At 46.0% G+C, this 27263-nt stretch overlaps 1 protein-coding gene across 13 annotated transcripts in view; it reads left to right on the forward strand.

Annotated features, from left to right (window-relative positions):
• The window catches only part of FBXL2 (F-box and leucine rich repeat protein 2), a 177833-nt gene that overhangs the window by 29232 nt on the left and 121338 nt on the right, over nt 1-27263 (forward strand). For 2 of the 13 annotated variants that reach the window (XM_065587184.1, XM_005313478.3), the window contains exon 2: nt 555-25595. The exons of the other annotated variants lie outside the window; for them this stretch is intronic. In XM_065587184.1, the coding sequence (XP_065443256.1) occupies nt 9850-11007 (1158 nt within the window). In that variant the 5' untranslated portion in view covers nt 555-9849 and the 3' untranslated portion in view covers nt 11008-25595. Of the gene's footprint in view, nt 1-554; nt 25596-27263 lie in introns of those variants that run through there. 13 annotated transcript variants of the gene reach the window in all.

The raw sequence follows: 27263 nt of genomic DNA on the forward strand, positions 1-27263 counted from the left end.
GTGGAACAGTGTGTTGATGCACACCGAGATTTCACGGGAACCCTCCAGAGAGATCTCTAGGAAACTTTCCTGGAAGTACTTGGTAATCCTTTGCCAAAGGTTCCTTGGGAAAGCTGCTTTGCTCCTTCCCCCATTGTAGGAAACTTTCCTGCACCACTCGGCAATCGCTTGTGCAGGGACCAACGCAGCACACAGGCGAGCAGCATAGGGACCGGGTCTGAACCCAGACGCATGCAGTAGATGCATCCTTGCTCACCCTCAGGAGTGAGAGATCGGCTTCAGTGACCCCTGCCTGTGGAAAATGGTGGCAGAATTTAAAATATTGTCCTCAGTTGCTTTTACTGATCCCCTGAAAGCATCATTAACACCCTTGCCCCATTTTGAATGCCCACCCAGGCTGAACTCACCATGTTTAGGGTGTTCGTTGAGATGTGTGTTTGCCAAGGGAAGAGAGAAAGTGATTGATATGTTAAGAGGTGTATTTTACTGTAATGATTCAGTGTAGCGAGCGAACTAACAATCATACTTCCATGAATTTTCTTGTGCTTCTGCAGATGTTGCTTTCAGGGGAGCACCCTGCACACTGGCGGCGCGTCTCTGCCAGATAAGGAAGCAACCAAGATGGAGCAAGTTGGACATGTTCAGAGGGGTGCTCCAATCCTCCGATCAGAAAAAAAAGAGCGCCATGGAACTGAGAGAAATGGAAAGACAGGACAGAAAGTATAGTGAGGAGTGCATTCTAAAGGTCCATGAGCAGATAAAAGTGATAGAGGAGCAAACAGAGATGTTGAAGTCCCTAATCACACTCCTGGCAGAACAGATGCATGCTCGCCCCCGCCTTCAGCCTATGCAGAACTGTTTTCCATGCCCTTCCCAAACTCCTCCCATACATTCCTTGCAACTTCCCCAAACATCACAATATCCTGTTCACTCCAGCCCTGGAGACACCTTCCAAAATGATAGCTGGATTTATGCATAGCTATGAGAGCCTCCACTGCTCAACACTCTTACCTCCACTCCCGCCAACCCATTTGTGTGGGTTAATTGGTGTTTAATAAAAACAAACTCTCTGAAAGGTAGCCAATCTTTATTTGTGTCCTACATGTGTGATTGCTGCTGCTAGTAACATATACATGCATTCTAATAATTTGCTTACTACAAATCCCAGTTAGGAATCATCACAAGTGCTAGGCCAAATAAGATAACTGAGCTTAATGATGCACGGCAGATTGCTGTATAGAAAAAACAGATTATTAGCGCTCATTATCAGAATGTTGCCTCAAAGCCTCCCTGATTCAAATTGCTCGTCCTTGTGCCCCTCTAATAGCACTTGTATTAGGCTGCTCGAAATCAGCAGCCAGGTGATATAACTCGGAGCTCCACCCAGGGCAAACTTTTCACCCTTAGCCTAACAAAAATTATGGAACAGACAGCTATGACCATTGGAATGTTTTCCTCACTTAGGCCTAACCTGCATAAAGGCAGCACCAGCATGTTTTTAATCTGCTAAAGGCACATTCCACAGTCATTCTGCACCTACTCAGCCTATTGTTGAAGCACTCCTTGCTACTGTCCAGGTTTCCCTGTAAGGCTTCATGAGCCATGGGAGTAAGGGGTATGCTGCGTATCCCAAGATCACTGTGGGCATTTCAACATCTCCCCATTGTAGTCTTTGGTCTGGAAAGAAAGTCCCTGCTTGCAGCTTTCTGTAGAGGCCAGTGTTCCTGAAGATGTGTGCGTCATGCACCTTCACAGACCACTCCACATTGATATTAGTGAAACACCCATATGATCCACAAGCATCTGCAATACCATGGAGAAGCACCTCTTTCTATTGATGTACTCTGTCACAAAATGGTCCAGGGCCAAAATTGAACAATGCATTCCATCTATCGCCCTGCTGTAGTTATGGAATCCTATTTCCACAAAACCATCCACTGTTTCAAGCACTTTTCAGAGAGTCATGTGATTAGCAGAATGCGATTAATGGCCCTGCACTCTTGTGTTAACACAGCCCCCCCCCCAGTTGACTTCCTGACTCCAAACTGATTCATGGCCGACCGGTAGCAGTCGGGGTTGCCAGCTTCCACACAGTGATCTCCATGTGCTTCTCCATTGGTGTCCTTGCGCCTCAGTGCTGGGGTGAGCTCCACACACAGTTCCAGGAAGGTGGATTTCTGAATCCAAAAGTTCTGAAGCCACACATCGTCATCCCAGACCTGCATAGCAATGCAATCCCACCACTCAGTGCTTGTTTCCCAAGCCCAAAAGTGATGTCTGCTGTGTGCAGCTGCTCCATGAATGCCAAAAGTAATCTGGTGTTGCTTCTTTCCATGGCACACAGCAGGTCAGGCAATTTTGATTCCTGGTCAGATTGGTAGCTCATGATTAACTGCATTACCATCTGTGATGTGTTAACAACAGTGACCACAACAGTAGAGAGCAGTGCAGGATCCATCCTTTCACACAGATGGCGGGCACACAGTAAACAGGGGCCATTGAAAAATGATGCAAAAAAAGTCGCAAGACTGTGGAATGTTGGGACAGAAAATAATTCATTATGGGATATTGACTCCGCATCCATGATGTGCTGTGATCCACTCTGCCTTCCCACAAGTCCTAGCTGCAGAAGGTGGCAAGTAGCACACTGGGCTAGGTACCCACAGTGTATTGCTCTCACTGTCGATGCTAGAGCACCACGTGTGGACGCACTCTGCCAACAGAGAGGGCGTAGTGTGAACATTCAGTAGTGATAAAATTATAGTGCTTTTTGATCGTCGACATAACTTTTGTCAAAAAAAACTCTAGTGTAGACAGCCTTAGAGGCTGATACTGAGGCAAGCTTCACTAAGGAAATAATCTCCTTCCATTTTATGACTTCAGTATGCTGTGCTGTGGGAAGGCTACTCAAATGTAAAGGGATATAATATTTTAGTGTGCTTGCAATTCTGAAACTTTTCTCTATTTGTATTCTGTGTTTAGGGCAAAAATAACTAGGATCTTTTATTTCTACCATTCAAAGCCTTGGAACTAGACATAGGTCAACTGTGTAGAAAGTTACATAAAAGTTATGCATCTCCTCCAATTCTCAATTTCTTCCCTTTGTTGGAGCATTTTAAAAATACTTTTTGAAAGCTTGAGTCTGATCCTGCTCTCAGTGAAGTCAGTCAGAATTTCTATTTAGTGATTTCTTGGTGATTATGAAAAGGTGCCCTTGTAACTGAGGGCTATTATATTATAGGCAGAATGAGTATACCATTGTCACTGTGCCTCAGTGGGTCACAACTGAGAATACCAAATTCAGGACAAACTGCTAAGAAATAGGGCAGGCACAACCCAAAACTGGTGCTTATTCTTCCATAAGATATACCAAGCCAGCAACAAAAGTAAACTTCTATCTCACCCCCTTGGCTAACAAGAAGTCAGAAATGCAGCCTCCTTAGACACTAGACTTAATGATGGGTGGTTATTTAAAACCAATTTCATCAACCAAGCTGGGGTGGGGGATGGTTCTGCTCTCAAAGGAGCAGCCACGTACCCACGTCAATATATAACTCAGATCTGGCCTAATAATCATGCTGCTGCCAATCCTTTAGTATCTGATATCTAAAGGTTTATTTATGAGAAGAAAGAAGTGAGAGTGAAAATTGGTTAAAGGACTCAAATACACACAATAATTGTAAAGTTATTGAATCAGGCTTGAAGCAGTGATGGCATAAACTGCTGGCTCAAGTCAAGTCTGATTGCTTCAGATGATTGGAAGGTCCTCAGTCCTTTGGTCAGAATGCTCCCATTAGTATGAGTCCATAGTCCAGAGATCAGAGCAGGAAAGAGGCAAACTGGAGATGTTTCCAGTGCCTTTTATAGCTTTTGCCATGTGGAGGGAAACTCATTGTTCCAAGCAAAGCCCTCAGCACAGTTTGTGGAAAAGTACAGGCACAAGATGGAGTTCAGTACCACATGATCTAGTCACATGTCCTTGCATGCTTCAATGGGTCATACCAGAGCCATTACCCATATTTTAGCTAGAATCTTCCACAGGAAAGTCCATTAGATGGGGATAGGCTTTTTCTATGGCCCATTGTGTTTGTTGATAGGCCATTAACTTGAATTCTCCATTCACAATGTGCTAGCTAGACTGTATGTAAATTACCTTGTGGGTATTACCACAGGAACAAAAACATTTGAAATGCAGGTACTCTGATGCAGTAGGGAGCGGGGCGGATTGACCTGGGAATGTCGTCTAGTTTTACTGGGACTGTCTGCGGGGGGGGGGATGGAATAGCAGGGGGTGACTTTACTTGCGGGATGATACCTGAGCCAGGAGGGGGATTGGGCCAGGTGATACATTTGCCCGGGAAACTGGACAAAGGCTGGAGGAGGAGCCGGAGGGAGAGAGAGTGAGACTGCTGTAGGGGGGTTTTCAGTCTTGGGCTGGCTGGGGAATTGGAGGGAACCCCAAGGTTAGGGTCTAAGCTCCCTACCCCCAGAAGGACCTGACTAAGGGGTCCTGTTTATGCCTACAAGCTCTGGTTTGGACTGTGTTCCTATTGTCTAATAAACCTTCTGTTCTACTGTCTGGCTGAGAGTCATGGTGAATTGCAGGAAGCCAGGGGTGCAGGGCCTTGTCTCCCCCAAACTCTGTGACAACTGGTGGTAGCAGTGGGATCTACTGCACCCCGTTGATGGCGCTTCCTGCAGTAAGTGACTGGGGAACAGTAAACGAAGGGGGATTGACAGGGACCAGGCGTGCTGAAGAGTCAGTGAGAAGCAGTCTCGGGGCGGAGGAGTCTGCAGCTCGATCCTGGGAGATAGGTGGTGACCTGGAGAAGGGCTGGCACACTAGGGGTTCCTCCTGGAAACCAGCACATGGCCCTTATTTCTTATAATAAGTGCCTTAAGAGCGACCTGGTGGAGCTGTGCAGGCAGAGGGGGCTGCGCATTGGGAAGCTCACCAAAGAACAGCTGATTGCCCAGCTGGAGGAGGGAGATCGCTCAGAGGAACTGATCCCTGTCTCGGAGGGAATCAGCCTGGCAGATGCTAGGCAGGCACCAGGGTCCCAAGACCCCTCCTTCCTATGCCTAGGGGAGGGGCCGGGAGGAGCCCAGTGAATACTGAGGGCACCCTGACCCTTGCGGCCAGCAGGGGATCCTCCCGGTGGAGCTCCCTATCGCTGGAGTTGAGGCGGCTGGAATGGGAGAGGGAGCTAAAAATGAGAGTTGGAGCTGAGGCGGCAGGAACTGCAGGAGGAGCAGGAAGAATGGAAAAAGCAGTGTCAGCATGAACTGGAGGAGAAGGAGAAATAGCGTCAGCATGAACTGGAGCTGGCGAGGCTGAGGAGCAGAGAGCCCCCTGCTGCAGTGAGTGAGGGGGGACCCAGGACTGCATAGAGCTTTGATAAGTGCATCCTGCCCCAGCGTAAGGAAGGGGAGGATATAGATGAATTCCTAATTGCCTTTGAGAATGCCTGTGAGCTGCACCAGGTTGAGCCGGCAGGCAGGCTCCGGTTTCTCACCCCTTTACTGGACCCCAAAGCCGTGGCAATGTACAGCCGAATGGAAGATGCGGAGAGAGGGGACTATGAACTATTCAGAAAGGCCCTGCTATGCGAGTTTGGGCTGACTCCCGAGATGTACCAGGAAAGGTTCCGGAGTCAGTATAAAACCCCTGAGGTTTTATATCTGCACCTGGCCATCCGCATGGAGGGATATGCCCACAAGTGGGCAGATGGGGCCCAGACGAAGGAGGACCTGGTTAAGCTGATTGTACTGGAGCAACTGTATGAGCGGTTCCCATCTGACCTGAGGCTATGGTTGGAGGACCAAAAGCCAGAGAACCCACGACGCACAGGGCAGCTGGCTGATGAGTTTGTGATGAGCTGGTCAAAGGGTGGCAGGGTGGAGTCCCAAAGGAACAGGCCCGCCATAATGCAGAGAGAGTGTCACCATGGGACCTCCCAAAGGGGGAATATGGAGAACCCCCTCCCAAGGGGAACATCTGGCATCAGGACAAACCGACTGGCTCGAGGGGACCAACAGGACCTGAGCTGCTATCACTGTGGCCAGAGAGGCCACATAAGGACCTAGTGCCCCAAGCTCAAGGGCAGACTGAGCAGACCGAACCCACACCGGGTTAACTGGGTAGGGATCCAGCCGGACGAGAGGCAGGCTTCCTAGGCAAGGGGGACTGACAGCTTTCCAACTGCTCAGGAGGGAGGAGTGCCCCAGGCCAGCTCCTCTGGGGGGCTGGATGCTCCGGACTCAAGGTTCTCCGTTTACAGGGTGGATACGGGGCTGTCCCTGCGGAGCGAGTGCCTTGTTTCCCTGGAGGTGGATGGGGAGGAAGGTCAGTGGATACTGGGATACGGGCATGGAGGTGACGCTGGCCCGGCCCGAGGTGGTGGCCCCAGATCGGGTGGTGCCCAACTCCTTCCTGACCCTGATGGGGGTGGGCAGGACCCCATTCAAAGTGCCCGTGGTGAGGTCCATCTGAAATGGGGGGCCAAGGAGGGCCCTAAGGACATGGGGGTGCACCACCATTTGCCCACTGAGATGTTGATGGGGGGGGGGAGCTAGAGGACTGGACAAGCAACCCCCAGGGCGGCCGTGGTTGTGACCCAGCCAGAGCTGGTGAGGGGCACTATGCCCTGACCTTGGGAAGGGTACCTTACCTGAGGCACAGGACCCCAACCCGGAGGGGAGGGAGCGCCCAGGGACACGGCTCAGAGGAGCTGCAGCCTCAGACCCAGCCGGTGAGAGGGAGCAGGTCCCTATCCCTTCCCCTGCCACTGAGTTCCAGGCCGAGTTGCAGAAAGATCCCTCCTTGCGGAAGCTAAGGGAGCTGGCCGACCTCAGGGCGGCACAGACCATGGGGAGAGGTTGCCAGGAGAGGTTCCTGTGGGAGAAGAGGTTCCTGTACCAAGAATGGTCTCCCCCAAGGGAAATGGGGAGCAGGAGGCAGCTGGTGGTCCCCCAGAAGTATCACCGCAAGCTGTAGAACTAATAAATAAAATTGTTTTTAATTGTTCACTTTATTAATGTAACTTCATAAGTAAAGTTTTATGAATGAAACAATATTCATTCATAAAACTGGTTACCCCAATAACTGGCTAATTAACAATTAAGATGCTTGTTAAGAGCCATAGCTGTTCAGTCAGCTGCCTTTGTAAGTTTTACTATTAATCCAATTCCTGCTTAAATCAGTAAGACTTGCACTGTTTCAGTATTGTAACTTCTGTTCACCATTTATTACACTTGCCTACAGTGTAACTTTTGTTCACTGTTTGCCATTCATTATACTTGTCTATATTGTAACTTCTGTTCACTGTTTGCCATATTGTAATTCAAACCCCATTTTAAAACGCTTACTCCATTTTGTAAGAGCTTGCTGCAACCTTCATTTTCGCAAACCCTGTTGTAATCTTATTAGTTTAGTTTAGATGTGTGAATGAGGTATGTATGGATGATGGAATCAACCTCCAGCCCCAGCCTGTCCTGATTAAATAGAGTTCAAACACCAATGGCTGAAGATGCAGACAAGAGCCCTAACAAAGTAAGAAGAATCCACCCTAAAAAGAAAAGGTACAATAAAAGGAAGATCAAATCCTGGTCCGAGTCTGAAAGTCATGTCTGCAATTGACAGGTGATCAATCACCAAACCTGGAGGCAGCGTGACACAGCAAGACCTATAGACTCTGGATTCAAACTAAAACCTGCAAAAAGAATGGGTGAGATGGAAAACTTTGGAGGAGGGCAACATTCTGCTGCCAACATGGAAGGGCATCGGTGCATGCCCAACAGAGACCCAGCTCGTCCTTGTGCCCGGCTTTCCTGGCCAGTTAGCCGCCACAAGCTACAAACCCAAGCTACAGACTCAAGCAGGACTGGTAACTATGCAGCATCTGATGGGTGTGTGTGTGTGTGTGTGTATAGGTATTAGGTATAATGTGTGTGTGTATAAGGATTAAGATATTAGTTATTGGTCATAAATCAAATTGTTATCATAATAAATGTGGCATCTTTATCTTGTCCCCTTTAATAAGATCCTGCTAGTTTTTATTTGTATAACAAAGCTACTGTACCTGGCCCATGACCTCCCTTTCACAGGGGATCTGGTGCACCAGGCAGAGGCTGTTACAGAACTTTTACTGGCCTGGAGTCTTTACTACTGTCCAACAGTATTGCCGATCCTGTGACTCCTGTCAGTGGATGAGGAAGGCCCGGGACAAGGGGAAAGTGGCTTTGAGACCTTTGCCCATCATAGAGGAGCCTTTCCAGAAGGTGGCCATGTACATAGTGGGACCTCGCAGCAGGATGACCCGGTCGGGGAAGAAATACATTCTGGTGGTGGTAGATTTCGCCACCTGCTACCCCGAGGCAGTGCCCTTATCTTCCATTGAAGCAGACACCGTGGCAGATGCGCTGCTAACCATTTTCAGCTGAGTGGGGTTTCCCAAGGAAGACTTGACAGACCAGGATCCAACTTCATGTCGGCCCTGCTCCGGTGCTTGTGGGAGAAATGTGAGATCCGACACAGCTGGATCTCAGCATACCACCCCCAGTCCAATGGGCTGGTGGAGAGGCTCAACGGAACGTTAAAGATGATGCTGAAAACCTTTATGAACCAGGACTCGCAGGATTGGAACAAGTACTTACCTCACCTACTGTTCACGTACAGGGAAGTGCCCTAGGAGTCTACCGGGTTTTCACCTTTCGAACTATTATATGACAAGAGGGTAAGGGGGGCCCCTAGACCTGATGAGAGACAAATGGGAGGAGAAGGCCACTCCCGATAGAGAATCAGGCTAGGTCTACACTACCCGCCTGAATCAGTGGTAGAAATCGACCTCTCGGGGATCGATTTATCGCGTCCCGTTGGGACGCGACAATCGATCCCCGAATCGACGCTCTTACTCCACCAGCAGAGGTGGGAGTAAGCACCGTCGACAGGAAGCCGCAGAGGTCGATTTTGCCGCCGTCCCTACAGCGGGGTAAGTCGGCTGCGATACGTCGAATTCAGCTACGCTATTCACGTAGCTGAATTTGCGTATCTTAAATCGACCCCACCCCTGTAGTGTAGATGTAGCCTCAGTGGTGGAGTATGTCCTGACCTTCCAAGAAAGACTTGCTGAGCTCATGGGCCTGGCCAGGGAGAATCTGGCCAGAGCCCAGAGGAAGCAGAAGGTCTGGTATGACCGCACGGCATGGGCCCGCGCCTACACCACCGGGGATCAGGTGATGGTTCTCATCCCCATGAGGAAAAACAAACTACAGGCTGCCTGGAAAGGTCCTTTCAAGGTTGTCAAGCAGCTAAATGAGAAAAACTATGTGCTGGAGCTATCTAACCGGGCACACCACTACCGGGTGTACCATGTCAATATGATGAAGCCATATTATGACGGGAAATGTGGTGCTGGCTGTGTGTGGACATTGGGAGGAGCAGGGAGATGACCCTTTCGTAGATCTATTCCCTGGGACAAGAGCTGGCTCCTCCCAGGAAACAATTCCCCTCTCTGATTGGCTGACCCCTGCCCAGCAAGTTGACATCAGAGGGGTGCTGCATCTGTACCGACAGCTGTTTTCCAACCAGCCTGGACTCACTAATCTGACTGTCCACCGGGTGGAGACAGGATCGCATCTGCCTAGAAGATGCTCCCCCTTCCGAGTCACAGGGAAAACTGCTCAGGACCTGGAAAGAGAAGTCAGTGACATGCTGGCTTTGGGGGTGATCCAGCCATCTTCCAGCCCTTGGGCCTCGCCAGTGATGCTGGTCCCCAAAAGGACTGGTTGATCCGGTTCTGTGTGGACTATCGGAAGCTCAGTGCCATCGCTGTATCTGATGCCTACCCCATGCCTGGGCCTGACGAGCTCCTAGACAATCTGGGAGGAGCTCGGTTCCTTACCACCATGGCTCTTACAAAGGGCTACTGGCAAGTGCTGCTGGATGCAGATGCCAGGCTGAAATTGGCCTTTATCACCCCTTTGGGGCTCTATGAGTTCCTGATCCTGCCTTTCGGCCTCAAAGGGGCGCCAGCTACCTTCCAGCGTCTGGTGGATCAGCTACTGACGGGGATGGAGAGTTTTGCCATGGCGTATATTGATGACATCTGTGTCTTTAGTGAGACCTGGGAGGACCATGTGTCCCAGGTTAGACAAGTGCTGGACCAACTGCAGGAGGCGGGGCTGACCGTAAAAGCTGAGAAGTGCAAGATTGGGATGGCTGAAGTATCTTATCTGGGCCATCGGGTAGGGAGCAGCTGCCTAAAGCCAGAACCAGCCAAAGTGGAGGTGATCCGAGACTGGCTTGCTCCCCAAACCAAAGAGCAGGTCCAAGCCTTTATTGGGATGGCGGGGTACTATCAAAGATTTGTGCCCCACTTTAGCTCCATAGCCGCCCTCATCATTGAGCTGTGCAAGAATGGGAGACCAGACAAGGTGGTCTGGACCGAGGAGTGCCAGAAGGCTCTCCGGGCGCTGAAGGAGGCTCTGGTCGGTGGCCCATTTCTGGCAAACCCAGACTTTGACAAGCCCTTTATGGTGTTCACCGACGCCTCAGACACAGGACTAGGGGCGGTATTAGTGCAAGATGATGAAAAAGGGGATACACTCGTGTATCTGAGCAAGAAGTTGCTACCCCGGGAGCAAAAGTACGCAGCCATCGAGAAGGAATGCCTGGCCATGGTGTGGGCCCTTAAGAAACTAGAACCATATCTATTTGGGCAACACTTCACCGTGTACACCGACCACTCTCCCCTGACCTGTCTACACCAGATGAAAAGAGCCAACGCCAAGCTCCTGAAGTGGAGCCTGTTCCTGCAAGATTATGATATGGACGTGGTCCTTGTGAAGGGAAGTGCCAACATGATAGTGGATGTGTTGTCCCAGAGAGGGGGCCCTGAATTTCCCCAAGTCACTGGTCAGAGTGACCCCGCTCAGTTCAATCTCGAAGGGGTGAGAGATGTGATGCAAGGTTGGGGTCTAAGCTCCCTAGCCCCCAGAAGGACCTGACTAAGGGGTCCTGTTTATGCCTACAAGCTCTGGTTTGGACTGTGTTCCTGTCGTCTAATAAACCTTCTGTTCTACTGAGAGTCACGGTGAATTGCAGGAAGCTGGGGGTGCAGGGCCTTGTCTCCCCCAAACACTGTGACAGGTATATAGTCAATATTCATAACTTCAGATACAAAAATGATACATGAATTCAATCATATTCAGAAAATCGTAACTATTTCATTGAATAAGAGTTATAGGACTCTGTGTCAGTTCATTCCTTGCTCTCAGTATCAAAAAGAATGTGAGTTACAGTGGTGAGTTTGTTAAGTGGATCAGTGATGTTTTGGAGTATGGTCCGAGAAGCTTCTAAAACCTTAGGGACGGTTGGGATGACTTGCCTGCTTCTGGGGTTCAGTCATTCTCTGGATATTGCAGAATCATCCCTGTAATGAATGATACTTTTATTTCTGGGGCTCAGAAAAAATATTTTTGAAGACTATATGCTCTTTGCCTCTGAAATGTAATAAGCTATTTTTCAAAAAATCTCCTGTAGGAGGGATTCTGCCTTCTCCCTATGGCTGCCTTGGCCTTATAGGGACTGTCAAGTTGAATTGCATGTGAACTGCCTCATCCCCAGAGCAGTGCATTAGAAATGTATGTAGGCATGCTGGTTACATGAGATGAGTACAACTGGCCATCAACAAAACTTAACAGCACTTTGTGTAAACAAAAACAATTTTTTTTAAAGTCTATTTTTTCAGTCATAATCTTACGGGTCATTTGTTTAAAGCAAAACAAAACGTAAACAAACTTTCCAGGTAGAAATGTCCCTTTAATCTCTGCCAGCACACAGCAGATTACTTAAATTGAAATTTGTACTTGTTGTTTTTCAGGAATAATGTGTAAACATTTCAGCAAGTATTCTTAAACACAAGAGCAATACAAGAGTAGAAGAGTAATGCAAGAACAAGGGGACATTGGATTAAATTAAAAAGTGGGAAATTCAAAACAGATAATACGAAATACTTTCCCATAAACATGTAAGTAAGCTGTGGCTCTCAATGCCAGAGGAAGTCACTGAAACCAAGAACTTAACACCATTCAAAAAACAATTGGATATTTATATAGATATTAAAAATATCCAAAATTCACATTGTGACAGATGTGAGAACTGAGAGTTGTGGATTGCCACGGGCACGCAGGGGCGAAAGAAAATGCAGGCCTGTTATTTACCAGGCTGCACGTGGCAATAGACTATATTGCTAAGGGATGCAAGGAGAGTATGGGTCACGATGCAAACTGCAGACACACACACACACACACACACACACAAACAACTAAAATTAATCAATTTAAAGTTTTATTGGGGATAATTACAAGGGGTAAGGGAGCAGCGTTTGATTAGCTAATAGAGTTAATGAAACTTAAAAACACACAATGACTAAAATATCTACTAACAATATTTATAAACAAAAATGCAGCATTTAGTAATAACTGATACTTACAAATACAAACCAACGCATAACGACCGGCAAACGTAGACACTCTGTTTGAAACACGTGAGCTGAGAGAGAGGCTTTGAGGTGATCAGGCTCGGTTACGGGTGTACACAGGATACACAGGATTCGTTTTTCTTTCTCCTCTCCCTGCCTGCACATAGCAGGCAGCCCATAAAGTACCAACTATGACATCATAGAAGTGTCATAGGGGACGGGGCCCAAAACCTGTTTGTGTTCGTTTCTGATTGGCACAAGCAAAGTTTACACCAAGTAGGGGAGCAGGTGCCTCAAAGTCTGGCTTCGCCCCCAAAAGGTGAGGAAATGCATATTGCTTTAGAATGCGTGCAACACTGAATGACAAAAGAAGAGGCCAGGGCAATACCGGTATGGGCAAGTTTTACAGGATGCAGACAGGAACTCATCTCAACAAGAGTGTAAGTTCAACTACTATGTTTAAATGCGCCAGGGAAGCATGGACTTCTGGAGTAATAAGTGTTAAATGGGGTTCCTGGGAAATCCCTAGGAAATAGTTTATGCAAATTAAACAACCGCAGCTATGCAAAAACCCAGCTTCTTGAAGCTCCATCCTGAGAATAGGGCCATTGACTCGTGATTAGCTGTTCCTAGAGACTGGACATCAGCAGCCTGAACTGTATAAAGAAATAGCTGAACTGTCTAGTTGGTGTCTGGTTCCTGATCTAAACACTGATATGAACTTGTAATCAAGGGGGCAAATCCAGTTTTGGGGTTTGAAAGACTAATATCTACCAGAGGCCTACATTGGAGTTGGAGATGACCTCTGGTAATCTTTCAGCATTCATGTAGGTTTTTAGATATGTTTTCTTTGTAATGCTTTTGTCCTAAGAATAAATGTAATATGCTTTGAAGACTGGTTGGTAATTGGTGTACACTATGCTAGCCTTTGGAGAAAGAGAGAACCACAGGTGCTGATACCAGGTCAGCTTCAAACTCATATTGAAGTGCAGAAGGATTGCAAGCGTAAACCCCAGGTCCGAAGGGGGAAAGAAATGGGTCTCTGCCCCCAGAGAGGTGATGGCTGGGAAGCCCAAAACCTTAAGTGGGTGCCCTCAAGGAGGACCTGGGGTGTGTGTGTCAGAGATGCACTTAACCCAGAAACTATGATAATTATAAATAATGACAATAACTTGTGCTTCAGGGCTTAAACAAATCCCTAATTATTAGACATCAGGTTGAAAACTTTGTGTGGGGACAGATTATTTCACATATGCCTACTGCAGAGTTGTGCTGGTCCCTGGAGACAGGATACTGGACAAGATAGACCACTTGTCTGATCCAGTATGCTACGTCCTATATTAAACATTTGGCCAGTTATTTTGCCTCCCTCCTTGGTTATAAGAGAGAGTACATTTATAGGTTACAGGAAATTTTTATCAAAGCCCCTTGTTTAAATATTGGTAAAGCACTACTGATGTGGATTCTGTAGTACGAGGAACAGGACTAAGCCTCCACAACTAAAACACATAGAATCATAGAATATCAGGGTTGGAAGGGACCTCAGGAGGTCATCTAGTCCAACCCCATGCTTAAAGCAGGACCAATCCCCAACTAAATCGTCCAGCCAGGGCTTTGTCAAGCCTGACCTTGAAAACCCCTAAACAATGAGATTCCACCACATCCCTAGGTAACCCCTTCCAGTGCTTCACCACCCTTCTAGTGAAAAAGTTTTTCCTAATATCCCACCTAAACCTCCCCCACTGCAACTTGAGACCATTACTCCTTGTTCTGTCATCTGCTACCACTGAGAACAGCCTAGATCCATCTTCTTTGGAACCCCCTTTCAGGCAGTTGAAAGCAGCTATCAAATCCCCCCCTCATTCTTCTCTTCTGCAGACTAAATAATCCCAGTTCCCTCAGCCTCTCCTCATAAGTCATGTGCTCCAGCCTCCTAATCATTTTTGTTGCCCGTTGCTGGACTCTTCCCAATTTTTCCACATCCTTCTTGTAGTGTGGGGCCCCAAACTGGACACAGTACTCCGGATGAGGCCTCACCAATGCTGAATAGAGGGGAAAGATCATGTCCCTCGATCTGCTGGCAATGCTCCTACTTATACAGCCCAAAATGCTGTTAGCCTTCTTGGAAACAAGGACACACTGTTGACTCATATCCAGCTTCTTGTCCACTGTAACCCCTACGTCCTTTTCTTCAGAACTGCTGCCTAGCCACTCAGTCCCTAGTCTGTAGCAGTGCATGGGATTCTTCCGTCCTAAGTGCAGGAGTCTGCACTTGTCATTGTTGAACCTCATCAGATTTCTTTTGGCCCAATCCTCTAATTTGTCTAGTCCCTCTGTATCCTATCCCTGCCCTCCAACGTATCTACCACTCCTTCCAGTTTAGTATCATCTGAAAACTTGCTGAGGGTACAATCCACGCCATCCTCCAGATCATTAATAAAGATATTGAACAAAACCGACCCTTGGGGCACTCCGCTTCATACCGGCTGCATAGACATGGAGCCATTGGTCATTACCTGTTGAGCCCAATGATCTAGCCAGCTTTCTATCCACCTGATAGTCCATTCATCCAGCCCATACTTCTTTAACTTGCTGTCAAGAATACTGTGGGAGACCGTATCAAAAGTCAAGGGATAACACATCCACTGCTTTCCCCTCATCCACAGAGCCAGTCATCTCATCATAGAAGGCAATTAGGTTAGTCAGGCATGACTTGCCCTTGGTGAATCCATGCTGACTGTTCCTGATCGCTTTCCTCTCCTCAAAGTGCTTCAAAATTGATTCCTTGAGGACCTGCTCCATGATTTTTCCAGGGACTGAGGTGAGGCTGACTGGCCTGTTCCCCAGATCCTCCTTTTCCCCTTTTTTAAAGATGGGCACTACATTAGCCTTTTTCCAGTCATCCAGGACCTCCTCCCATCTCCATGAGTTTTCAAACATAATGGCCAATAGCTCTACAATCACATCCACCAACTCCTTTAGCACTCTTGGATGCAGTGCATCCAGCCCCATGGACTTGTGCTCGTCCAGTTTTTCTAAATAGTCCTGAACCACTTCTTTCTCCACAGAGGGCTGGTTATATCCTCCCCATACTGTGCTGCCCAGTGCAATAGTCTGGGAGCTGACCTTGTTCGTGAAGACAGAGACAAAAAAAGCATTGAGTACATTAGCTTTTTCCACATCCTCTGTCACTAGTTTGCCTCCCCCATTCAGTAAGGGGCCCACACTTTTCCTGAGCTCCTTCTTGTTGCTAACATACCTGCAGAAACCCTTCTTGTTACTCTTAACATCCCTTGCTAGCTGCAACTCCAAGTGTGATTTGGCTTTCCTGATTTCACTCCTGCATGCCTCAGCAATATTTTTATACTCCCTCCTGGTCATTTGTCCTAGCTTCCACTTCTTGTAAGCTTCTGGATTTCACTGTTAAGCCAATCTGGTTCCTGCCATATTTACTATTCTTTCTACACATTGGGTTGGTTTGTTCCTGCAACCTCAATAAGGATTCTTAAAAATACAGCCAGCTCTCCTGGACTCCTTTCCCCTTCATGTTATTCTCCCAGGGGATCCTGCGCATCAGTTCCTTGAGGGAGTCAAAGTCTGCTTTTCTGAAGTCCAGTATCCGTATTCTGCTGCTCTCCTTTCTTCCTTGTGTCAGGATCCTGAATGCGACCATCTCATGGTCACTGCCTCCCAGGTTCCCATCCACTTTTGTATTCTTCCCGGTTTGTGAGCAGCAGGTCAAGAAGAGCTCTGCCCCTAGTTGGTTCCTCCAGCACTTGCATCAGGAAATTGCCCCCTACACTTTCCAAAAACTTCCTGGATTGTCTGTGCACTGCTGTATTGCTCTCCCAGCAGGTATCGGGGTGATTGAAGTCCCCCATGACAACCAGGGCCTGTGATCTAGTAACTTCTGTTAGTTGCCTGAAGAAAGCCTCATCCACATCATCCCCCTGATCTGGTGGTCTATAGCAGACTCCTACCAGGACATCATCCTTGTTCACACTTCTAACCTTAATCCAGAGACTCTCAGGTTTTTCTGCAGTTTCATACTGGAGCTCTGAGCGGTCATACTGCTCTCTTACATACAATGCAACTCTCCCACCTTTTCTACCCTGCCTGTCCTTCCTGAACAGTTTATATCCATCCATGACAGTACTCCAGTCATGTGAGTTATCCCACTAAGTCTCTGTTATTCCAATCAAATCATAATTCCACGACTGTGCCAGGACTTCCAGTTCTCCCTGCTAGTTTCCCAGGCTTCTTGCATTTGTGTATAGGCACTTAAGATAACTCACTGATTGTCCTGCTTTCTCAGTATGAGGCAGGAGTCCTCCCCTCTTGCCACCCAACGGTCAAATGGTACTAAATATTGGTTATTACTGACCTAGACTGCTTTTGAATTAGTTACCTAATTACTTACAGCTCTCTCCTGAAAAGTTAACACAGTAATGTTGAAAAATTTATATAACTTTCAGTATGATTGTTTCATGCCTCTTTAGTTTATATCCATATGTACAAGGCTAAAGTGCTAAATAAGCCCTTCTTGCAGTTTAAATGAATTATGGTGCTGTTTAAACAACTCTGTGAAAGTATATTAGATATCTAGAGCAAGTTAAGATGACTGCTGTATCTAGTAGTTCTTCCTTCTCTGCACCTACTCCTGAGTGCTGGAACCAACGGTCCCGCTGCCTAGCCTCACTCCCTTGTAACCTAAACACACCCTGTCCCAGAACTCCACCCAAAGGTGTGAATGTTCTGGGTTAACTTTTAACACTCTCAGGAGGCCTGTGGTAAGTGTAAAGCATATAACACACACACATTCTTTGTCCAGAGTCTAACACATTATTGCTCTTTAATAGACCGAGATATACACAGTCCATATAAAATAATAAACCCTATACACACTTCCCTGCCTGTTTTCACACCACTCCAGAGCATTCTTTGAGATGGAGGCTGGATCCTTTGGGTTGTTCAGGTTTTTCTGCTGCAGAGCATGGGTTGTGTGTTGAAACATGGAGTCTTCTCCCCCAGCTCACCTTCTCTCACTTTGTCTGTCTGTGCGTGCTCTTCCTTCCCGTCCTTCTGCCCAAACTTCCTTCCAACACCTAGCCGCCTTTGTTCGGTGTTTCGGTAACTTTCCACTGTGCCAACCCTCCTCTCCTCCCTCCGCCGGGACCAGAGGAGGAAGTAAGTGTCTTCTCCCAACTAACTCTCTTAGCATATTTGTTGAGCAGTCATGAAGATTCAATTATCCCTCATTGTCCACAGTTTGTTGTGTACCTGCAGCAACTCTTGTCTGCAAAGATGGATACATATACTACTGGGGGAATTTTGCGCCCCAAAATTATGCACACAATATTTTAAAATTCTGCATATTTTATTTGTCAAAATAACACTGTATAATCACACCAGTTTCAATTATTTTGGTAATTTATTTCAAAATATCTCTCAGCAACTATGTCTGTAACAGTACAGACACAAAATAATTCCTCCAGGAATAGAGAGCGCAGTAGGGGGGCCAGACACCCCTCAGAGCCCAGCTGCTGGGCACCCCTTAGTCCAGACACTCGCATGCACCTCATACCCCCAAGAACCCAGCCGTGGGGCCCCCCAGCCAGACACTGGCACACACCCCGTCCCCATCATAACCTAGCTGCCGTCCCCCAGAGTCCAGACACACTCATGTACCCTGTGCCGCTGCCCCTCAGAGCCCAGCCATGGAGTGCCCCCAACCCAAAGACTCGCATCCCCACCTACTCCAGATGCCAGTGTGGGCCCCATTTTCCTGACACTCGCACCCCCTCCCCCCAGAATGTTTAAACGTATCTGAAATTCTGATTATCAATAGTTTCTGATTGCCTCCTCCTCCCAATATATTTGGATAATCTGGTAGTATAAGTACAATAACCTTCTTTCCACTATATTGGAACAGAGGGTCTGGGGGTGGGGGACACATCTGGTCTTGGCTATTGTGGGTGTTTTACATGTTCTAAATTAATTTGAGAATTTGAGTGGTATGCATATTGAGTAGAACTGAAGAAAGAGCTATCTTGAGCTCTGGTGGCAATAGATAATAGTGGTTACTGTTAGGTATTTATACCGTATTCATCACCAGAGTAACTGAACATCTGATTTAAACAATAATACTGAGGCCATAAAAAAAATAAAAACTATCTCAAATATTGTCATAACAGTAGAAGGTACTAAAAAGGAGATATTTGTAAATCTGACAGACTAAATGTTTATGGTTTACAAGGCAACTAATCTAAGTCTAGGGCCTGGTCTACACTACATACTTAGGTCGACATAAGCCTCATTAAATCAATCTAATAATGTATGTGTCTACACTGAGTCCTTTCCGCCAACCTAAGTGGCCTGAAAGTCGACTTCTGTATGCCACCTTTGCAAGAGGTGTAGCGCTTGATTCGACACCTATGGGTCGACATGGGGATAGTGTAAACACTGTGTTGTGTAATTCGAATGAATTGGCCTCCAGGAGGTGTCCCACAGTGCTCCACTTTGACTGCTCTGGAGAGCACTTTCAACTCCACTGCACGTCAGTCAGGTACACAGGAAATACCGCTCCCCTGTTAAAGACCCAGGAACTTTTGAATTTTCATTTCCTGTTTGATCAGTGCGGAGAGCTCGCCAGCACAGCTAATCGTGAAGACTCAAGGCCGCAAACATGCTCCAGCGTGGAGTACACAGGAGGTAGTGGATCTTATTGCTGTGTGGGGAGAAGAGTCTGTGCAGGGAGAGCTCCGATACAGCAGAAGAAATGCTGACATCTATGCCAAGATTGCACGGGGCATGGGGGAGAAGGGCTACACTAGGGACATGCAGCAGTGCTGCATGAAAATAGAGGAGGTTTGGCAAGCGTACCAGAAGACAACGGAGGCAAACAGTCATTCTGGTTCTGCCCGCAGACATGCTGCTTTTATGCGGAGCTGCATGCGATTCTTGGCAGCGACCTTACCACTACCCCAAAATGCTCTGTGGATACCTCCCAATGAGGACATTGTTGAAAAGGAAGAGGAGGAGGAGAATGTGAGGCAGGCAAGCGGAGGATCGATTCTCCTTGACATCCAAGAACGGTTTTTAACCCTGGAGCCCATCCCTTCACAGAAGAAGTTGGCAGCAGAGTGTGATACTGGGGAAGGCACTCTGGTGAGTACACATTTCCAATCAAACTGGAGGGGTTACATGCTATTATTTTTTATGTTTAATCTGAACTAAAAAGTAGGTGTAGTGGGTATTGTTGGCACTCCAGCTACGCAGAGGATCCTCTCCAAAAAAGACTGTTTATGTGCACAGGAATGGCCCGGGAATCCTCCATGGAGATCTCTAGGAAGTTTTCATGAAGGTACTCTGCAATCCTTTGCAGAAGGTTTCTGGGAAGGGCTGCCTTATTTCGTCCACCATGGTAGGACACTTTCCCGCCCCACTCCAGTATTAACTCTGCTGGCATCATTGCAGCATACAGTATTCCAGCATAAGGACCAGGTTCGTACCCAGATGCTTGCAACATCTGCTCCTTTGCTGCCTCTGTTACCATCAGGAGAGTGATATCGCATAGAGTCACGTAGGGGAAACGGGGGAAGTCTTCAGTGCTAGCACTTAAACTGCAAACAATTTAACAAGTAAACCGCCCCCTGTTTGATGAAATCTGGGTCATAAAACCACGCTTTCCCAAATATGCCGTGGTTGTGGTTGGAAGGGATCACCATATATTGCAAGCAGCATTGAGAAAAAAAAAAAGGGTGATGGTAGCGGCTTCCTGTTTGTCTTCCTCCCCCCACCCCCAACCTAGTGCTGCTTTTGTGAAAAACAATTTGGGGGGCTTTACACTGGTGTCTGTCCTCAAGCACCATCCAGGGAAAAGGGGGCTTTTCTCAAGTTCCAACCTGTGAGCCCAAGGATGTCTTCACAAAAGCAGCAGCAGAAGACCTGTCGCCCATGCCTCATGGCCTTACTCATCATGGCTAGAGCAGCAAACTGACTCTTGCAATAGCGAGCGGTTGTGATTACGTTGTGGCTTGCAGAGAAGTGTACTGAGGGGGGTTTTATTAAAAAAATTAACTGTGCACCAGAAACAATGTATGCACTGTCAGTGCTACCCTTGTGCTTTGCATTCCTTGCAGCTGAAACCTTGTTGGTTGATGCATCCTCCACTTACGGGACAGAGACTTTCCGAGATTAGAAGGAGGAAAAAGAAGACTCGGGAGGACATGTTCAGTGAGTTAATGTGCGCCTTCGAGAGTGACAAGATGGAGCTCGGAGCATGGAGGATTGCACTGTCTGATAACCTGGACATGGACAGGACAGCATGCAGGGATCAAGTGTGTGCCATGCAGGAAGAGATTCTGCGGATTATGAAGGAGCAATCAGACATGTTGAGGCGCCTGGTTGAAGTTCAAGAAAGGCAGCTGCTGGATGCTAGAGTCCTTCTGCAGCCTATGCTGGACCTGCTGCCATCATCGCCCAGTTCTACATCCTCCTCCCCCAAAGGTTCTATGAGGCGGGGGGAAGTTTGGTATCCCTTGCACTCAATACCAGGGGAGGGTACAAGGACCAGAAGGCGCCCATTCCCACACATTTGTTATTGCAGTGCGTCTGTAAGCAAACTTTCCTTGTCCTCCCCCTCCCTCAGTGTTATCAGCCCTTTTGCCCCAGGTTATCTTACTCTTCTTTGCTGTCTCTCTGTGCTTGTGTGCATAAAAAAACCTAATGGATTGAGAAGAAAAGACTGTTTATTCATTGAACACACGGTGGTTGGCAGGGATGGAGTTTACAGAGGAGAAAATGCAATGGAGGGGACAGTTTGGTAAGGAACAACACAGATAAGTATCATATTACTCTGGCTCATTGCTGAAACTGCTTTTCAGAGATGCAGGGCCCCTCAATGTGCTTTTATTGCCCTGGTGTCTGGCTGCTCAAAAATGGCTGCCAGGCAATCTGCCTCAACGCCCCATTCTGGCGGAAACTTTTCTCCCTTTGCTTCATAGATATTATGATTATGGAGCACACAGCAGGCAGCAATAACAATCGGGATATTGCTTTCACTGAAGTCTAACCTAGAAAGCAAACAACGCCAGCGACCTTTTAAACGTCCAAAGGCACATTCCACCACTGTTCTGCACTTGCTCGACTTATGGTTGAACCGGTCTCTTCTGCTGTCCAGGCTGCCTGTATATAGCTTCATAAACCATCGGAGCAAGGGTTAGGCTGGGTTTCCGAGGATCATGATTGGCATTTCAACATCACTAATGGTTATTTTGCAGTCTAAAAAAGAAAGTCCCTGCTTGCAGCTTTCTGAACAGACCTGTGTTCCTAAAAATGCACGCATCATGCACTTTTCCCAACCATCCAACACTGGTGTTGGTGAAATGCCCCTGTGATCCACCTGCGCTTGCAACACCACTGAAAAGTACCCCTTTTGGTTTATATATTCTTTGGCAAGGTGGTCTGGTGCCAAGATAGGGATGCATTCCCTATCGCCCCACCGCAGTTAGGGAACCCTATCGCGACAAAACATTCCACTATGTCCTGCATGTTGCCCAGAGTCACTACCCTCTTTACAGAAGTCTGTTGATGGCCTTGAAAAGTTGGATCACAACAGATCCCACGGTAGATTTACCCACTCCAAATTGATGCCCCACTGAGCGGTAGCAGTCTAGTGTTGCAAGGTTCCACAGAGCTATCACCACTCGCTTCTCCACTGTCAGAGCAGCTCTCATTTTAGTATTGCTGCACTTCAGGCCTGGGGAGAACTCTTCACATAGTTTCTGGAAAGTGGCTTTATGCTTTCGAAAGTTCTGCAGCCACTGCTTGTCATCCCATAGCCGCATAATGATGTGGTCCCATCAGTCAGTGCTTGTTTCCTGTGCCCAGAAATGGCACTCAACCATGTCAAGGTGATGCGCAACTGTCACCAGCAACTGCGAATTGCTCTGCTCTATGTCTTCCAGCAGGGCTGCTTGTGTGGCATCACATTGTTCCGTGCGGCGGCTCCTGTATCGGCTGTGTAAATACTGCAGGATAAGATGTGAGGTGTTTGTAATGCTCACAACAGCGTACAACTGAACAGGGTCCATGCTTTTTGTGCTACGGCATCTGCGCGGGTAATCCAGGCTTACAGAAAAAGGCGTGAAAAGCTTGGTTTGTTTGCCATTGATTTCAGGGAGGGAGGGAGGTAAGTGCATCATGGGAAGCTAACGCCTTGTTCTCATAACCCCCTATGCCTATGTTTTGGTCCCATAAGGCATTGCAAGCCCAACCCAAAATTCCACTTGGCTATGTGCACTGTGGGATAGCTACCCACAGTGCAGTGCTCCGTGCTTCGATGCAATCCCTGGTAGTGAGGATGCACTTCGCGGGCACAATGAGTAGTGTGGATATGCAAGATCGACTTGCTTAAATCGGAGGCTCGATGTTGACTTACGTGCAGTTGACTTAACTTTGTAGTGTAGACATGGCCTAAGGGTAAGACTAGACCTGTCAAACTTGTTTTGAAGCTGGAATTCCCTTCGTTAAGAGTTTAACCAGCAATTTAGTGGCAGGCTCCCCTTCCCCAAATAAGTACTGTTTGCCCAAGACCAAACTAATGAGTCTGGCAGGGAATGTGTTTGTAGGGTTTGGGAGATTTTTATAAATGAATAAGAAAGTGTGCATGATGCTTTGCTTGGTTGCTAGAACTATGATTCAGGAATTAATATTTTTGTCTTTTGTGTTGGTTGTAGAAGTAGACAGTGCCTTGGAGGTTTTCAGCTGCAGCCAACTTCCATTTCTTGTGTAAATTTCAGTGTGTGAAAACAATAGGCTGATGTTCAGGTCCTTATTTTTACCTGTGCACCTTCCTTTGACATATGATGCATACACATGCACTTGCTGGCTCTCTTATATACTGTCCTCCATAATGTTTAACTTAGAGCTGTGGTACCCATTCCACTAAAAATGACAAGTTATTTGTCTCCATTATCTTTGAGAGGCTATCAGCCTGAATTTGTTTCACATGATGCTGGTGTTAGAGGTCGTCTCGTTTTCCATAATTTTTTCTTATTGTTTATGCAAGAAGCTTTTATCATAGAGTTTCATTTATTTATAATGAGATTTCATCATGCTCTCAACTGTTTGGGTTTGGTATAAGTTACTACAGTTCTGTTTTCAGTATAAGCAATCAGACTATATGTCTGTTCTCTTGATCAGCACTCCTGTTGAAGCCTGGATGCTGCTACATTTATTAATATTATTCAGAATGGCAGTAAATGATTCTGCTTGTCTGCCTAAATCTGCTGCATCATTTACTTGTCAGGTTCAAGTGGGGCTCCAGGGTGTCTGATCTCTAATGTACAGTAAAGAAAAATGCTTTCTTTTTTTATCTGTTTGCCATTTTGTGTATAGATGGTTTCACTGCGGTATTATTGGTTAATTTAATCACTCTCATGAACTGCCCTTGGGGGAACTAATCTACTCTCTTTTCAGTATCTGCAAGTGGTAATTCACCATCAGCAAAGCACAATTAGAACAGTCAACAATCAGACAAGTGCACAGAAATGGAGGGGAGAGAGCAGAGAGAGGTTCTGCAGCATATTTGTTGCAGTTTTGAACATCAGCAAAAGAATACTTAGCCATTTTAAAGAGGATTTTTAGTACATACTGTTTATAGGGTGCTCTATTTAATTACTTACTTTTAAAAGTTCAATATGACAGTGTCCCTATAAATATTAAATGATATACCCTTCTACAAAAATGGGCAGTTGTTGGGACACTCAAAATACATTATTGCATTATTGCATAGCTTATTGCATTGCAATGCTTATCCTACTTGTGACAACCTCATAGATTTGATGCTGCTAACATACTGGAATATTTAACATTTAAGTGATTTGCTATCAAGTTTGCTGTTATGTCAATAGCAGGGGAAGGGAAGTTTATTAATTTAATTTCAATATCCTATCTCCTTTGGCTTCTACTACACTAACCCTTCCCTAGTTTTGATCCTAACTTCACAACTGCTCTTTCAGCCATGCCTTCGATAGAGCCTTTTCCCCTGTCCCTCCCTGTCTCTCTCCCAACCACCACAACTGATGATCCTTATAGGTCAGTCAATCTCCTCCTTCTTCCCTACATCTCACCTCTCTCCCCCCATGGGTGACTTCATCTCCTCCTGTAGTCTCGTGTCCTCTCAATATCAGTGACTCAGCACCCCTTCTCCTCTCCATACTTTCTCTGTCACAGTTGACAGCTCCACTCTTTACCTGGTCATATCAGTGGGGTTATCTCTGATTCAAATTGATTACAGTTAAATTACCAATTTGAAAAATTGGCGGGACCAGATGGTATTCATCCAAAGGCTCTTAGGAATGGAGTGGATGAGCTGCTAACAAAGCTGCGTCATTGATCATTAAAGAGACAAGGTAGGTGAGGTAATATTTTTTTATTGGACCAAATTCTGGTGGTGGAACGGACAAACTTTTGAGCTTCACAGAGCTGATCTTCAGGTCTTGGGAAGTTAACTAGAGTGATTACGTTAAATACAAGTTGGGACAGATTGTTAAGTGCAGGGGGTTCATGCATACTGTAGGTGACAACTTAAAATGAAGTGGGCATTTAATGGTTATCAGGCAGTGGTGCATGTTACAAATGGTTGTAATGAGCCATGAAACCAGTGCCTCTATTTAGTCCATGGTTTTTAATGTCAGTATACAGAATGAAGGCTGTAAGGGATCTATATCAGCTGAAGTTTGTAAAAGTCACTTTTTTCCTTACTTAATTTTTTTTATTCCTGTTATACAACAGTTAACTATTACATATGAAAATTTCCAAACATGAAAGGTGACACTGCACCAGGCTGGATTTGATTTAAATCCTGATTTAAATCACTAGGCAGGAAGGCTCAATTTAATAATGGATTTCTACATAAAAGTGCATTCTTGTTGGTTGTTATAACCTTAATACATATTCTTCACAGGTAGAGGAACTTCATTAAAATATTCCCAAACTGGGTCTCTTTTATGGCCTACTGCCATTATAGGTTTTCCCTTCTGGTGAGAGAATGGTCTGGTAGATCTCAAATCAATGAAGGCTATACTCAGAAAGACCTCAAGACTTCTGGAATATGCTTAAGGTGACCAGACGTCCCAATATTTAGGTGTTTGTCCCGGTGGAGCAAAATATCGGGATAAATTGCGTCCCGACCAAAGATTGGCAATTTGTCCCGATATTTCGCTCCGCCGGCAGCACTCGGCTTTTTTTTTTTTTTTTGCTCCTTGCCCTCCCCCTCCCCCCCAATGTGTCCCGATATTTTCTTCCTCTAATCTGGTCACCCTAAATATGCTACTCAAACAGTTTCACTTTTGTTTCTACTGCCTGTCCCTCCCTTCTCACATTTATCTCCAGACTTCTTCGCTTTGTCCAGATCTATTCCGCCCCCAACAATCTTCTATTCATTGAACTTTTTGAAACTTTGCACTTTTTAGAGAGAGGTAAGGGATTCACTCTGTGTACACAAATTTGCAGAGGGACAATAGATTTGAGATTTGTTATTTCTCACCTGTATATATTATTTATTTATTTAAAAACATTTTTGTTGTTAACAAGCATGTTATCCCTGGAGACACAAATCCACAGTTTGAGAACTGCAAAACTAAGCATCTCTGATGGTATCTTCTAGACTGAGCAGTGAGTCCCATTGGGTAGATAGAAGCATTAACCTAAATAATCTATACCGAAGCCCCTGGAACCCCATAAAATTGGGTCCCTAATCCATGAACTATTGGAACTCATTTACAAAACTTTTCTTAAACATTACATGAATATATTGTCTCATACTATAGAATTAGAATTTATAATCCCTATTCCACAATGAGATATCTTTGAGCTGTAATGTATCTTAATTAAAACTGTCTTTAGATAAGTTTTTTCCTCCAAAAGCATTTTATCAAAAAAACCGATTTAAATTTAAAAAATCTGATTTTTTTCATTTTTAATTTTTTAAATCATCGATTTTTATCCACCCTGCACTGCCACTGATCCTGACACCACAAATTAAAAGAGTAATTTTGCACGTAGTTTTGGCTTTCTTTCAAAAACTGTATTTTAAAGAAAACTAGTGCTCTAAGTCAGTGGTTCCCAAACTGGGGTTCGCAAAATGTTACAGGGGGTTCTCAGGGAAAAATTCCCTAATGGCGGACAGAGCTGTCCCTAGGGACCTGGACTTCCAAGAACTAAGCAGATCAAAGCAAGCACATTTATTACACTGAGGAGATTTAAGCTTCAAGACTCCTTATAAGAAATGGAAAGGGAGGTGGATATTTTTTGCTGTTTTAAAAATTAAATAGGCAGCTAGTATTGTTTTTAAAATTATTACGAGGAACAAGTTTAAGCTTTGTTGTAAGGGTCGTTAAAGTTTGGGAACCACTGCTCTGAGTACTTGAGGCCTGTAGGCCAACGTTTTCATACTTTGGTATAGTTTCCATTTTTAATATTTTAATCGATTATTTTTTACTTGGAACAGATGCAATCATGCATGTATACTGTATTTGTTTATTTCAGTAAGAAAATAGCTGCTTTGACTTAATTGATTTTATTAGGTTTGCCGGACATGTTTACAGAGGCAATATCCTTTTTTTTTTTCGTGCTTTCACATCAGAAAGTTAAATTCTAGTTAAAGAATTTTACCTCACTTGTCCCATGACTACACCTGTAGTACATATTAGTTGGGGTAGGATTACTGGTCAATGGATGAGCAAGGGAGCGTAAATTGACTTTTGGATATCGGGA

This window comes from Chrysemys picta, chromosome 2 (assembly GCF_011386835.1).
Source record: "Chrysemys picta bellii isolate R12L10 chromosome 2, ASM1138683v2, whole genome shotgun sequence".
In the NCBI taxonomy this organism is placed as follows: domain Eukaryota; kingdom Metazoa; phylum Chordata; order Testudines; family Emydidae; genus Chrysemys; species Chrysemys picta.